Genomic DNA, 13,340 nt, shown 5'->3' on the forward strand with positions numbered 1-13,340 from the left:
AATGAAGAGAAATCGTCGCTCCTAAAGCTCGCAGAATAATTAAAACAAACGAAAACCGTACAACACGCTAATTTCATATATGCTGCGATCTATTTCTTTTCATCCAAACATGAATTTAAGCTAAAGCTTTAGCATTTTCACACATCGCGATGGACGCGTCCTCGACACAGTCTGTCAACATTCTTGAGACATTTAATGCGTATCAATACAGAATTTATAAGTTAGATTTCTGCTCCTACAACTTCCACATCTTTCGATTTTCGAGATCTGGTAAATTAAAGGGGAGATTGATGTGTATCTTTTTATGTTCAAACATGGGTCAGATCACTATGTGCTTTTTTGTCACGATCCCTTGTCACACCTCGCCATCCATGTGTCATCATGCATGAAGTTGTAGATGAATCACTGCGTAAAATATGTCACTATCAATAGAATGTGCCGCAGCATTATTATCTTTTAGATACCTTAGTTATTATTATTATTTCTATTATTGAACTCGGCTTCGTCTGAACTAGTTGTCGGTATCGTAAGTTGTTTTGGTCTTCGAGTGGAAAAGAAGGCACCTAGTCGTTCAGGCAACTTGCTTAGTTTTTAGATCAGAAAACTAACACAACTCATAAAACAAATTAAATAGGCTGTCACCTGTCCAGTTGGAGTTAATTAAAGAACATTGCTTCATAATTTCTCCGTCCACTGGCGTTCTTGTCCAAAGAAAACCGAGTGATTTTTCTGGAGCACAGAAGTCTGTGAAAAGGAGCAACAATATCCCATAAGTGGGACACAGTGACGATAAAATTAGAGTTGAAATTATGTTTGCTGTAACAATTCTTGTGCCGTAAATAAAAATAATAATAACAAAAATGTCTAATGCAAAAAGTGTAATAAAAAAAAGAAAAGAGTGAGAGAGCGGAAAAGGGAACTGAAAAGTATCCTTCTGCAAGGAAAAAAAATATGCCTATTTCCAAGACAAAAAGATCGAATCTCTCTTGATGCATTCAACAGGTGTCACGCTCTGGATTAGTTTAAAATATTCAAGACATACTCAGTTTAGCTCTACTAGACAAATTTTTCGTGAGCATTTCAATTTATCGCCTCGTCAATCAAACGTAGTAAAATAATATGTATCGTTTACTATTTACTATCAATCTGCATAGGTTAGTTTCTAGTTCCAACTTCTAACCTACTTCCATTCTTCCTCTCTTCTAACGTACATAGTTGCGATCAAAATAACTTACACTGATCACAGTTCCTCTCGTCTGATCGATCGCCACAATTGGGACGACTGTTACATCTGTCTCCAAGCAATCTTATCTCATCACCACTTTCGCACAAGAAAAGGTCATCGTTTGATATTGAAGACAACTCTCTTATCCCTAAACCGAAAATGATATAAAAGGAACTGATATCAAGAGAAGTCACGAGGAACATTCATGTGGGTGGGCTCAACCAAATTTACATCAAGCTACCCGATGAGGGGTCATTATTTTATATATATATATATATATATATATATATATATATATATATATATATATATATATATATATATACCACCACATGTGTAGTATTTGGGGCGGCTTTTTAAGCTTAGCCTCCATCCTAGTCTTCAGCACTGCACTGATGAGGCCCAGAACGCCGAAACAGTACTGTCTGCAGTTAGTTAGTTATATATATATATATATATATATATATATATATTCATTAAATGTAGTTCAGGACTTCAGGAGTGATTCATCGTTTTATTGCTACAGACCTGTTTCGTATGGTCAACAAGTGACCACACTCATCAGGCAACATCAACGAATGACCGGTTAATTTAAACAATAAAACGATGAATCACTCCTGAAGTCCTGAACTACATTTAATGAATATACTATGCTCCTCTAAGAGTTGAGCGCTTTTTGAAATCCATTCACCACAAGGAAATAGAATTTATATATATATATATATATATATATATATATATATATATATATATATATATATATGTCTGAATTTATGAAAACCGTGTTAAAGACTTTGCACCAAAATAGCGGGCATGTTTTTGGAAAATCGGTTAGAAAATGTACATAAATATCGCCATGTCGTACCGAGAGTGCTATCTACCTCGTGTACTCTTAACAGAGTCCATACCATGCCTATACAAGCCTTTGAAGTCGCTGCAAATGAGTCGAACGAGCCAAACAAAGCTAAATTAGAGCTTAAATTGATCATTTGGTTCGCCGCGGCACTAATTTAGACAGGCTTAACCTATGCGATTTCACCTAAATGACCTCACTACGTCTTTACTGTGGGTTAAATTAGCCAGTCACGCTAACAAGAGCATGGTAAACAGTGGAATCGGTTATTTACCTCTATATTTCAGCCAAAAAGTAGCCGTTACGTGACATTTCATTTCAATATCTGACCGGATTCGCAAAAACATAGCCATAGAATTTGACTTGTCACTGATAATCTAACTTGCTACAATTCTGTCCTAAAGCTAGCTTTCCACGAGGCTTATCGTAGCTGAAATAGCAGCAAATAACTCTCCTGTATGCCTTTTGAGGCCAGGAAGACTAAATTCACCGTCTTTTCGTTGAATCATGAATTGTACAATTTAATTAAGAGTGCTTTTAACATGAAATTGGAGTCTAAATCAACACGAACGTACAGATATCAAAACCGCGGCGGAGAGCTAATCTATCGCTTTCTAAAGGCCTGCATCGTCCTAAATGGACTGAACAAGAGCCTCCTACATCGAGAATCGATTGAACTTCAGACAAACTAGGCCATAGTTAGCAGTAAGCGAACACTCAACATGTTGTCGTCACGTCAATTATCGCCCGGAAGCCAGGCAAATAAATTTCTTCCGCGCTAGTGAATCACAGACAGTTCTGATACTTAGCTAAGCCGAGAACGCCTAAAATTGATAAAACAAGGAAATTCTACTCACGATCAGCGCTTGAACTCATGTTCTTCTCTCTCCTCGTGGCCATGTTTTGCTGGCAAATAGCAATGTCCCGGATGTACTTCAATTTTGTCGAGCGCGGAAAGGCACATCCAGATTTCAACAGATTTTTTTTCGAAGTCTTTAGCTACATCAAAGTTCAAAGCAAATGACGCCAACAGCAGCTAGAAATGTCTAGTCCATTGCACGTCTAAGCCCTAAATTGATGTGGCTAAAGAGTTTTGCTGTCTAAAGCAAGCACAACATTATCGCCACAGGGCAAACGGCCTTCTGTTACGGGACTAAATGTGACCCGTACAGTTTACACATCTCCTCAGGCCCGCCTCACGTACGATAATGGACGACGCTTACTAGCAAATCGTTAGACTTGGGCCTTCATTGGACTTAATGATGTCCTCGGGCAGACTTCCTTTAGACAACAAATACAGAACGCTAATCGGTCGCTCCTTGTCAGAGTCACCGCGCGAACTGAATTCAGACGAGTGTAGCCTTGGCTAAACTTAATGCAAATTGAAAAAGGGGGGGGGGGGGTCGATAAATAATGAAAAAAATACCTAAATAAATGAAACATGCGGCAAGGAGTTTCTACATTTCATGCTAGGTAAGATTTACAAGCTGCTGTCATAGCGAAAGCAGAAAAAAACAAACAAACAAACAAACAAAGAAATGAAAAAAAAAAAAAAAATCAATCAATCAAAAAACACCTTATTCAGTCTTTAAGACAGTTTTCATAAATCCAGACATATATATATATCCCGAATCCAGGCTAAGCCAGCGATTTTAAAGCCAGGGGGGCTCCGTCAAGGCTAGGCTGGGCACATGGCCCAATGCCTGGCCTATCTGCTGGTGGCTTGCTGGGGACCAGCTGTCAAAAGCAGGGGGGGAGGGGAGGGTGTCTGTTGCTGACACCTCCAACTAGCTAGAATTTGAGTTTTCAGTGTTAAATAAGCTTGATGTTGACTGTGTTTCTGGGTATTTTATTCAGTTGTTTGACCTTGTTTGAGGCTTCTGTGTTGACATGGCACTCTTCTGGAGTGGTCCATGCCAAGTGCATGCGTGATTGGCTAATCTCCTAGCCGGGGGGGGTGGTCAGAGGACTTCTGGCCGCTGGGACTGTCTTTGAGTCACTGCGGGTATGTTTTTGTGAATTTGGTTAGATCTTGAGGGCAAAAGGCACCTGAAAGGGATCTGAAAGGAAAACTTGCCCCTAAGACTGCATGATTAGGACAAGGTTGAGACAATTTGGCTTGCTGGGGCCTTTTTGGCCTTGCTATCTAAGCGAATTCGCAAAAACATGTCCGCTAGGTTTTCGCCTGGATTCGGGCGAAGTTAGAGGCAAGTTGTCCTTGTCAAGTGTAAAATTTGATTTTCGTAAAACAGTGCTCAATACATCACAGTAGAGCGCAGTATATAATGTGGGAGGAAAAACACAAATAAACTACAAGTTCATCCCTACAAGCCTGTTTCGTGGTTGCCCACTCACCCAGCTCAAGCAAAAGATGTAACCTTTACCTTAAATAAAAATTCCTTATCATCTGCCAACCCGAGCTATCAACACTTAACAAACGTAATGAACTCGTATCATCTTGCCGCCACAGAAACAAAGCCCTCCTACGAAACAACTAACCCGTTAAATTTCGCGCTGCATATCTTATGTAAATTATATTGTATATAAACGGTGGTATAGATTATTCTCATTAAATCCCCTGATGAGTGGGAAAACATGCCCGCAGTGACTCAAAGACAGTTCCAGCGGCCAGAAGTCCTCTGACCACCCCCCCGGCTAGGAGATTAGCCAATCACGCATGCACTTGGCATGGACCACTCCAGCAGAGTGCCATGTCAACACAGAAGCCTCAAGCAAGGTCAAACAACTGAATAAAATACCCAGAAACACAGTCAACATCAAGCTTATTTAACACTGAAAACTCAAATTCTAGCTAGTTGGAGGTGTCAGCAACAGACACCCTCCCCTCCCCCCCTGCTTTTGACAGCTGGTCCCCAGCAAGCCACCAGCAGATAGGCCAGGCATTGGGCCATGTGCCCAGCCTAGCCTTGACGGAGCCCCCCTGGCTTTAAAATCGCTGGCTTAGCCCGGATTCGGGATATATATATATATATGTCTGGATTTATGAAAACTGTCTTAAAGACTGAATAAGGTGTTTTTTGATTGATTGATTTTTTTTTTTTCATTTCTTTGTTTGTTTGTTTGTTTTTTTCTGCTTTCGCTATGACAGCAGCTTGTAAATCTTACCTAGCATGAAATGTAGAAACTCCTTGCCGCATGTTTCATTTATTTAGGTATTTTTTTCATTATTTATCGACCCCCCCCCCCTTTTTCAATTTGCATTAAGTTTAGCCAAGGCTACACTCGTCTGAATTCAGTTCGCGCGGTGACTCTGACAAGGAGCGACCGATTAGCGTTCTGTATTTGTTGTCTAAAGGAAGTCTGCCCGAGGACATCATTAAGTCCAATGAAGGCCCAAGTCTAACGATTTGCTAGTAAGCGTCGTCCATTATCGTACGTGAGGCGGGCCTGAGGAGATGTGTAAACTGTACGGGTCACATTTAGTCCCGTAACAGAAGGCCGTTTGCCCTGTGGCGATAATGTTGTGCTTGCTTTAGACAGCAAAACTCTTTAGCCACATCAATTTAGGGCTTAGACGTGCAATGGACTAGACATTTCTAGCTGCTGTTGGCGTCATTTGCTTTGAACTTTGATGTAGCTAAAGACTTCGAAAAAAAATCTGTTGAAATCTGGATGTGCCTTTCCGCGCTCGACAAAATTGAAGTACATCCGGGACATTGCTATTTGCCAGCAAAACATGGCCACGAGGAGAGAGAAGAACATGAGTTCAAGCGCTGATCGTGAGTAGAATTTCCTTGTTTTATCAATTTTAGGCGTTCTCGGCTTAGCTAAGTATCAGAACTGTCTGTGATTCACTAGCGCGGAAGAAATTTATTTGCCTGGCTTCCGGGCGATAATTGACGTGACGACAACATGTTGAGTGTTCGCTTACTGCTAACTATGGCCTAGTTTGTCTGAAGTTCAATCGATTCTCGATGTAGGAGGCTCTTGTTCAGTCCATTTAGGACGATGCAGGCCTTTAGAAAGCGATAGATTAGCTCTCCGCCGCGGTTTTGATATCTGTACGTTCGTGTTGATTTAGACTCCAATTTCATGTTAAAAGCACTCTTAATTAAATTGTACAATTCATGATTCAACGAAAAGACGGTGAATTTAGTCTTCCTGGCCTCAAAAGGCATACAGGAGAGTTATTTGCTGCTATTTCAGCTACGATAAGCCTCGTGGAAAGCTAGCTTTAGGACAGAATTGTAGCAAGTTAGATTATCAGTGACAAGTCAAATTCTATGGCTATGTTTTTGCGAATCCGGTCAGATATTGAAATGAAATGTCACGTAACGGCTACTTTTTGGCTGAAATATAGAGGTAAATAACCGATTCCACTGTTTACCATGCTCTTGTTAGCGTGACTGGCTAATTTAACCCACAGTAAAGACATAGTGAGGTCATTTAGGTGAAATTGCATAGGTTAAGCCTGTCTAAATTAGTGCCGCGGCGAACCAAATGATCAATTTAAGCTCTAATTTAGTTTTGTTTGGCTCGTTCGACTCATTTGCAGCGACTTTAAAGGCTTGTATAGGCATGGTATGGACTCTATTAAGAGTACACGAGGTAGATAGCACTCTCGGTGCGACATGGCGATATTTATGTACATTTTCTAACCGTTTTTTCAAAAACATGCCCGCTATTTTGGTGCAAAGTCTTTAACACGGTTTTCATTGTTGTATTACTGAACTGCGTTATGAACTCTGATACACAAGCTAACAACTTCCATTAGGTTGCCAGTTTATTTCCCACTTAGGGCAGGAAACTCTAGTTCTATCTAAATTTTAACGAAGATTGGAACTATTGAATTTTATTCGTACAAAAATTATGAGAATAATCATTTTGCCTCGTATCCTCTGATTAGCGTAGTGTCAATACTTGTAGTAAAAGTTTATTTCTTTAAATTATCAACATTGTAAGTGGGGCGAGGGGAGAACTTGCTTCGTGTCCCAACTTTTTTGTCTGGGATTGTAGGTTTTTATTGCTGTTAATCCTCACACTGGGTATTTTAAACAAGCTTTTATTAAGCTGGCAGACTTTACGTGGGTAAATAGATCGACTGATCGACGATGTATTTTTAATTAAATGACTGTTTGATTAGTTGATTCACCTACTGATTCTCTCTAAATTTGCACAATAACCAAAACACAGTAAAAACCCGATTACAAGAGCCTCAATCCTAAGAACCTGATAGGCTAAAATTCTCTTTTTAGACCCCCTTTGCGTAATAACCTGCCATACATTCCTATACAAAACCTGTTTAGGCTAACGTGGGAAATTACAGGTTCTTATACACGGGTTTCCACTGTATAGCAAACCTCTGGAGAGACACTATCGAACCAATTGAGGCTCGAAACTAGAATGAACCTGCGCTAAACAACGTCTAAAACATAGAGCGAATGCTTAAAACTGCAGAAACAACACCTACAACAACAATGACAAAAACAACAACAAAAAAATAGCAACAACAACAACAACAACAGCAATCGATACTAATCGCTTTTCGGTGACTACTGTTTGATTGTTAAGATAATAGTATCTCTAGATATGTAAGCTTGACTCGTTGTTCTCAGCGCAATTTGTATGTGTTGTTTGTATGTGTGCTTGTGTGTGAGCCCGAATTGTAAAATTGTAAAAATTGTAACATTGTAATCCCCCTCGATAAACCTTGGTGCTTTTGGCAGAAAAAAATGGCATATATGTTTAAATAATAATAATTATAAAAAAAAAAATAGTAAAAAAAACCCAAAAAAACAAAGCAAACAAACAAACAAAAGACAACAACAACAACAACTACAACAAAAGCAATAGTATACAATATGTACCGCTATACTTATTAGGGCAAGGCTTTATGTATTGTACCAACCTGGTATCGCGCCAGTGCACAGCACTCTACCGTTATCAATGTAGCAGCCAGGCCTTGCTTTTTCATTAGAGCTGGTGCAGTAAAAATCAACCCCATTTGCCTTCCAGTGATCTCCATCGTAATACAGTTTATTGTTCCATCTACAAGCTAAATGAAATACAGATTCGTCCCTTTATAACGTGATCGATAAGTGGAAGCTCGTTGGAGAATGCAACAGAAGCAGAGTTTAGTTTCAAAATCTTGAGCCTTTAAGGAAGAAGACTGACTTCGAGGAAAGCAAACACACAAGATTAAATATATATATAGACCTGCCGCGCACGGTATCCAGGCAAGGGTTGGACATGTATAAGATATCACATAAGGGAACTTAGCGAATAAAACGATTGCGCAAATACCGTACAGAACAATTTCAGTGCTGTAATTCCAGATTCCTCATTTAATATTTTGAGTACCTTTATTTTGTTTTTAACTGAACAGTAAAGTTGTAGAATGTTTTACTTAAATAGCACTTGTTCGGGTGCACAAAACTCGATGCATCATATCCGTTAAATAAGGAGTATGCGAAGCATAAAAACCCAACAAAGTAATTAAAGCTTTAAAAGACCGTCATCGTCATCCACTCAAACTGTCAAGACTGAAATGTTCCTCGTGGAACATTGCACCTTCAGTTAAACCGGTACATAGCTTAGTGGGAGATTTCGTGAATGACTGTAAGGATTCATTTGAATATCACATTTACCTCAGGAGTCATAATCGGGGACGGAGACCGTAAGCGCGCGCCATTTCTAGTATTGGGGTTGTCCCCATGATATGGGACAATAATTCTATTTTTAGAACAAACTGCACCATCGCCTGCGGCACACGCGCGTACATGCTGCGAGGATTTTTGCTGAAGTCGCGCGGGGGAAATGGCGTTCAAAATTCCCGAGATTTTTCATGTTTTTGGCCCACAACGCAACGCGTTTACGTCTGTTGGAATTTTGCTTAAGTATTTTCGTCGTAAGCTGCTCCAGTTTGAGTGAAGTAAGACAGTGTCGAATTTAGGTATGTTCCGTTGTAAGCTTATATACTAGTCGCTGACCAAGTTGTGTTCCGACGGATGCTTCTTTTACATGAGCTGTACATTACTCCACTTTAAATTTCACGTATGTTGAAGATTAACAGCTTTTCCATTACACAGCAAAAAATCTAGCTGGATATATTTAGATATAGTAGAGCGTCAGGACTTCATAGTTTCCTAGCTCCTCTTGCCACACCCTTGCGAGGAATTTGTCAGTCTATCGCGACCGAAAAGTAAAACAAAATAATTGCTAGTTTGAGTTTCGCTTGAATTGTAAGCAACGCTTGATGTTTCATCAACGCCCAATAACTTTACGTCTGTAGATACTGCTCAGTTTTATTCGTGTAAAAATCCAGTAAATTCTCTGTTGCCGATGAATGAGAGCGCCCACCGATGGGTGTTTTGTACAGTCAGTAAACACGACAAATTGTACTTCCGCCGCACTTTCGTGTGAAAGCGTACATCGAGCTCAAACAATTACTCTATAGTTTTTAAATATGTTTAAGATTGATAAATGTTTGAGAAAATATTAAAAACTAAGCTGAAAATATGTGAATAAAGCAGAAATAATCAGCAAAATTACGATGACGCTTTCTTTAATCAACTTGTAATAACGATTTCGATTTTGTTGATCGAGTTGTCAAAACTCCTTGTCTATTTTCATTTTCGCAGTGTAAAACTTCACTATGCTTATGTTGAAGAAACACACATGATGTTAGTAGCCTTTTTTGCGTTCGTGAAATTTGTTACAGCATATCAGCACAAAACATAACGAAATAAATCTTTGTCAAGATTTGTTGACAATTGAAAACACCGACTCGGACTTGAAAGTGCACGAACTGCACTATGCAAACGAGCTAGTTGTACGCGTCAGACTTTCCTTTCAAAAACTTTTACAAACTCACCAAACAAGCAGAAACAATAAGAAACCATCAAAACAGGTTTTGGTTCTGATGAGCCATTGTCTGAGAAACTCACAAATTAACTCGATACCAGAGTAGAGAGTTTTCTTGTTACATTCTTAAGTCAGAACAAACGCAAAAACATACGCGTAAGCTTACAACTAGCGTGAGCAGATCTTATTATTCATTCCCAGCGTGAGATTGAAGTCTTGTTTTCGACCCTGAAAAACCCACCTTTTCCGTTAGCTCACGGCATAAAACTACATATAAGCGCCCTGGTTTGTATTCCCTGCCTTATTCCCTGCCATCGCTGTGAAAAATACGCAAGAGAATCTCTCAACTCTCACCATTTGATCACGCAACGTGACAACATCCACGCGAGAACCCATGACATGTGCGTGAATCCGCGCGGATATATGACGTCAGGATGTCGCAATTTGTTCTAAAAATAGAAAAATTGTCCCATATCATAGGTGCGCGCGAATCCCGAGACTTACGGTCTCCGTCCCCGATTATGGCTCCTGATTTACGGTTGCTACTGACTCGCGGGGTTCCTTTTGTGTATGTGGAATTTGAACTTAATATCGGAGAAACTCGTTGTTGTTGTCGTTGTTGTTGTTGATGTTGTCAAGCCAAGCGTGACTGCATTTTTAATAATTTGAACAGGCCCATGGCATCACACCAACCTCGTTTCCAGGCTCTCTCTCCTTCGCCTCCCTTGTCGTTGGGGAGAAAGACCCTGGTTGCGGCTAGTTACATGACCACCCAGAATCTGGGTGGTAGAAAAATCTGTACGGTGGGAGGAGTGGAAGGGTGTTTTGATTGTTGCCGTGAGAAACTTTGTGGGTTTTAAATGCCCGAGCAATAGCTAAAAATTACCTGTTTTACCGAGGTTTAGTGTCAAATTATGCCGATGAAGAATGTTACATTATCTCTGGTGTCTCCGAATTATAGAAGACTTTCGTTCATAAAGAATTTTGGCTGCCGAATGGAGCAAAAACCTTTCGACAGTTAGCACATGTAAAACGTCACGAACCGAATCGTAGTGGAACCAGTTGATCAGTCTCTTGAATCTCTGAATTCGGAAATAATTTATTTTCTTCTTCACGCGGTCACACCCCTGGTCTGCCGAGTATTCTGACTTGCATTTGATTTAAAACAATGTGAAATGATTTACAGTTTTGTTGACATTGAGCTCGCACTTATATTTTATTGGCATTAGGTTTATTTAAGTTTATATTTGGACAGTTGTTTAAACATGATTCCTTGGCATAGTCAAGAATTATATTTTGCAAAATGATAAGAAAATTTATTCGTTTTATACAGCGAACAATGTCTGTGGTTCAGGCAACACGAAATAGCGAAACAGTTTTCCTTCTTAGTATAAAATCGACCGGCTGGAATTGAAATCTTATTGATACTTCAATACGCTGGATATATACAAATTTATTTCGTTTGACAGTGTGAAGCTTACAATAGGACTGTAGAATTTCAAAGGTGTACCTGCCGTGTGTTGTTTTAATATAGCGATGATAAACAATCGCGTTTCTTTCGCTTCAGTTGAGATTTTTCGTTAACTCTACCCCCATGAAAAGGTTTTGGGTCATTGGTGGTCACGTGAGCAGCCACAACCAGGGTCTTTCTCGTAAAGGACAAGGGAGGCAAAGGAGAGGGAACCTGGGGAGGAGGTTGGCATCATAGATCACCAGGTAGCAGACCTTTGAGTATAGGTTATTCCAATGTAAAATGGTGCATCTGCCTGTTGCATTTCTGAGTGTAGAATTTAGAGAGAAAAACTGGGTCTTGTTCACGCGAACCGCTTCCAAATTACAGTTTCACTCTCATTGGCTTCTTGCAGGAGCTCTAAGTCTTAAACAGGCAAAGTGTATTTATAAGAGCCTCAGCAACAGAAATTTCAAGTAGAAGAATGTTTTTCTCTTCATTACTGAACGTTTGGTCCATGTTTGTTTTGCTTCGATTCTTAAGTCGTTTGCTAGGAGGTTCCTTTCTTTTTTCCTTGCTCAAAATCGTTGTCTTTGATAGCACTCAAGGGTGTTTCTCCCCTCCTGCTTTTCTCAATACACTTTTCCCGTGTCTTTATAAAATTCCAGCAAACCCATATAAAGCCCCATTCATGTCATCTTGAGTACCCCAGTCGACACTCCCCGAGTTACTCTCGGCGAATTTTTGATAAGTTTCGCTGAAAAACAAACAAACAAAGATAACCCAAGGCGTTTGATATGACATTCCTCGAGTGGTCACGAGTAACCGAGACCATACAAAATGAGGTCTAACTCAAGGATGCCCTTAGGCTCGTAAACATTTCCAGTCATACTTACCATGGCATATCCCATTGTTTTTTTTCCTGTAGGTTGCCGCGTTACACTCCGGTTGATTGCAATCTTCGTTAAACGTGATTTCACTAGCTTTTTGAATCGTTTGAGTGAAAAGCAGGAATGAAGTCAGTACAAGCTTTCTTGAGCAGTGAATATTGCCTTGAACACATTTGCACACCATACAATTCCCAACAAACCACGTGGCTCCTTCAAAGTACTGATTCGAGTCCTCGTCTTGACAAGTTATCTCTGGCGAGTAAAGAAACATGTGAAATGAAAACTCTACGAGTTGAGTAATGTAATTTTGGCACGCCTACTTCAATTCTAGTAACCGAACAGAATATTTCGGTGGAATTTCAATCGCGTTCACTTTATTCTATCATACTATCCGAAACTAAACCTTTTCGAATTCGCAGAATATACAATTCGGCCTTGCGTTGGCTATGTACCAAAGATGGCTAAACAGAAAAATAGCAATAAAAAAAAAAAAAAAATTTAACCGATAAACAAAGAAACAAACAAATCTAAACAAAATTAATCAAAACAAAAGCCACAACAAAAAACGATAATCGAAATTTATTCCATTCCGTTCACCATGGAGACAAATCTCAATGTCAGTTTTATATAAAAATTGTTGTAGCAGCTTTATTTTCTGTTAATCTTCAGTTCTGCAAAACAAGTTACCTGATGAACAGTTATGGATATACAAGTCCCGCAAGCAATGGTTTGAATCATTGCAGTGCTGGGCTTCTGATACTATTTGACGGCCATTGGGACAGACTGTAAGGTTTCCTCGTAGTCGATTTGCGATCTGCCTTAAGCCTGGATAAATAACTGAATAAAAAATGGAGCTGTATTAATTACATTACATGCATACATTTTTGTATTTTATTTTTTCAGTTCTAGTATAACACTGAAAATATTACTAGAAAACAGTGTGTGTGGTCTTGCTTCAATAAAGATGACTAGCACCTGTACATGTCAGAAATTGTGTAGACAGTGTAAGGTACCTTTGTTCCAAACTAGGACAACAGATATTTGCAGGGGAATAGTTCTCAGGACATAGTGATCTAGAGTACATGCTGGAGCTGCCCC

At 39.6% G+C, this 13,340-nt stretch overlaps 1 protein-coding gene across 1 annotated transcript in view; it reads right to left on the bottom strand.

Annotated features, from left to right (window-relative positions):
- Positions 1–590: 590 nt before the first annotated feature.
- The window catches only part of LOC145479895 (uncharacterized), a 35,524-nt gene continuing 22,774 nt past the window's right edge, over positions 591–13,340 (bottom strand). Inside the window, exons 7-11 of the mRNA XM_081458372.1 lie at positions 12,930–13,079; positions 12,249–12,494; positions 7,948–8,094; positions 1,236–1,373; positions 591–744 (exon numbers count right to left, since the gene is read on the bottom strand). Coding sequence (XP_081314498.1) covers positions 605–744; positions 1,236–1,373; positions 7,948–8,094; positions 12,249–12,494; positions 12,930–13,079 — 821 coding nt within the window. The 3' untranslated portion in view covers positions 591–604. The remainder of the gene's footprint in view (positions 745–1,235; positions 1,374–7,947; positions 8,095–12,248; positions 12,495–12,929; positions 13,080–13,340) is intronic.

The sequence above is a fragment of the Orbicella franksi genome, chromosome 2, assembly GCF_964199315.1.
Source record: "Orbicella franksi chromosome 2, jaOrbFran1.1, whole genome shotgun sequence".
NCBI lineage: Eukaryota > Metazoa > Cnidaria > Anthozoa > Scleractinia > Merulinidae > Orbicella > Orbicella franksi.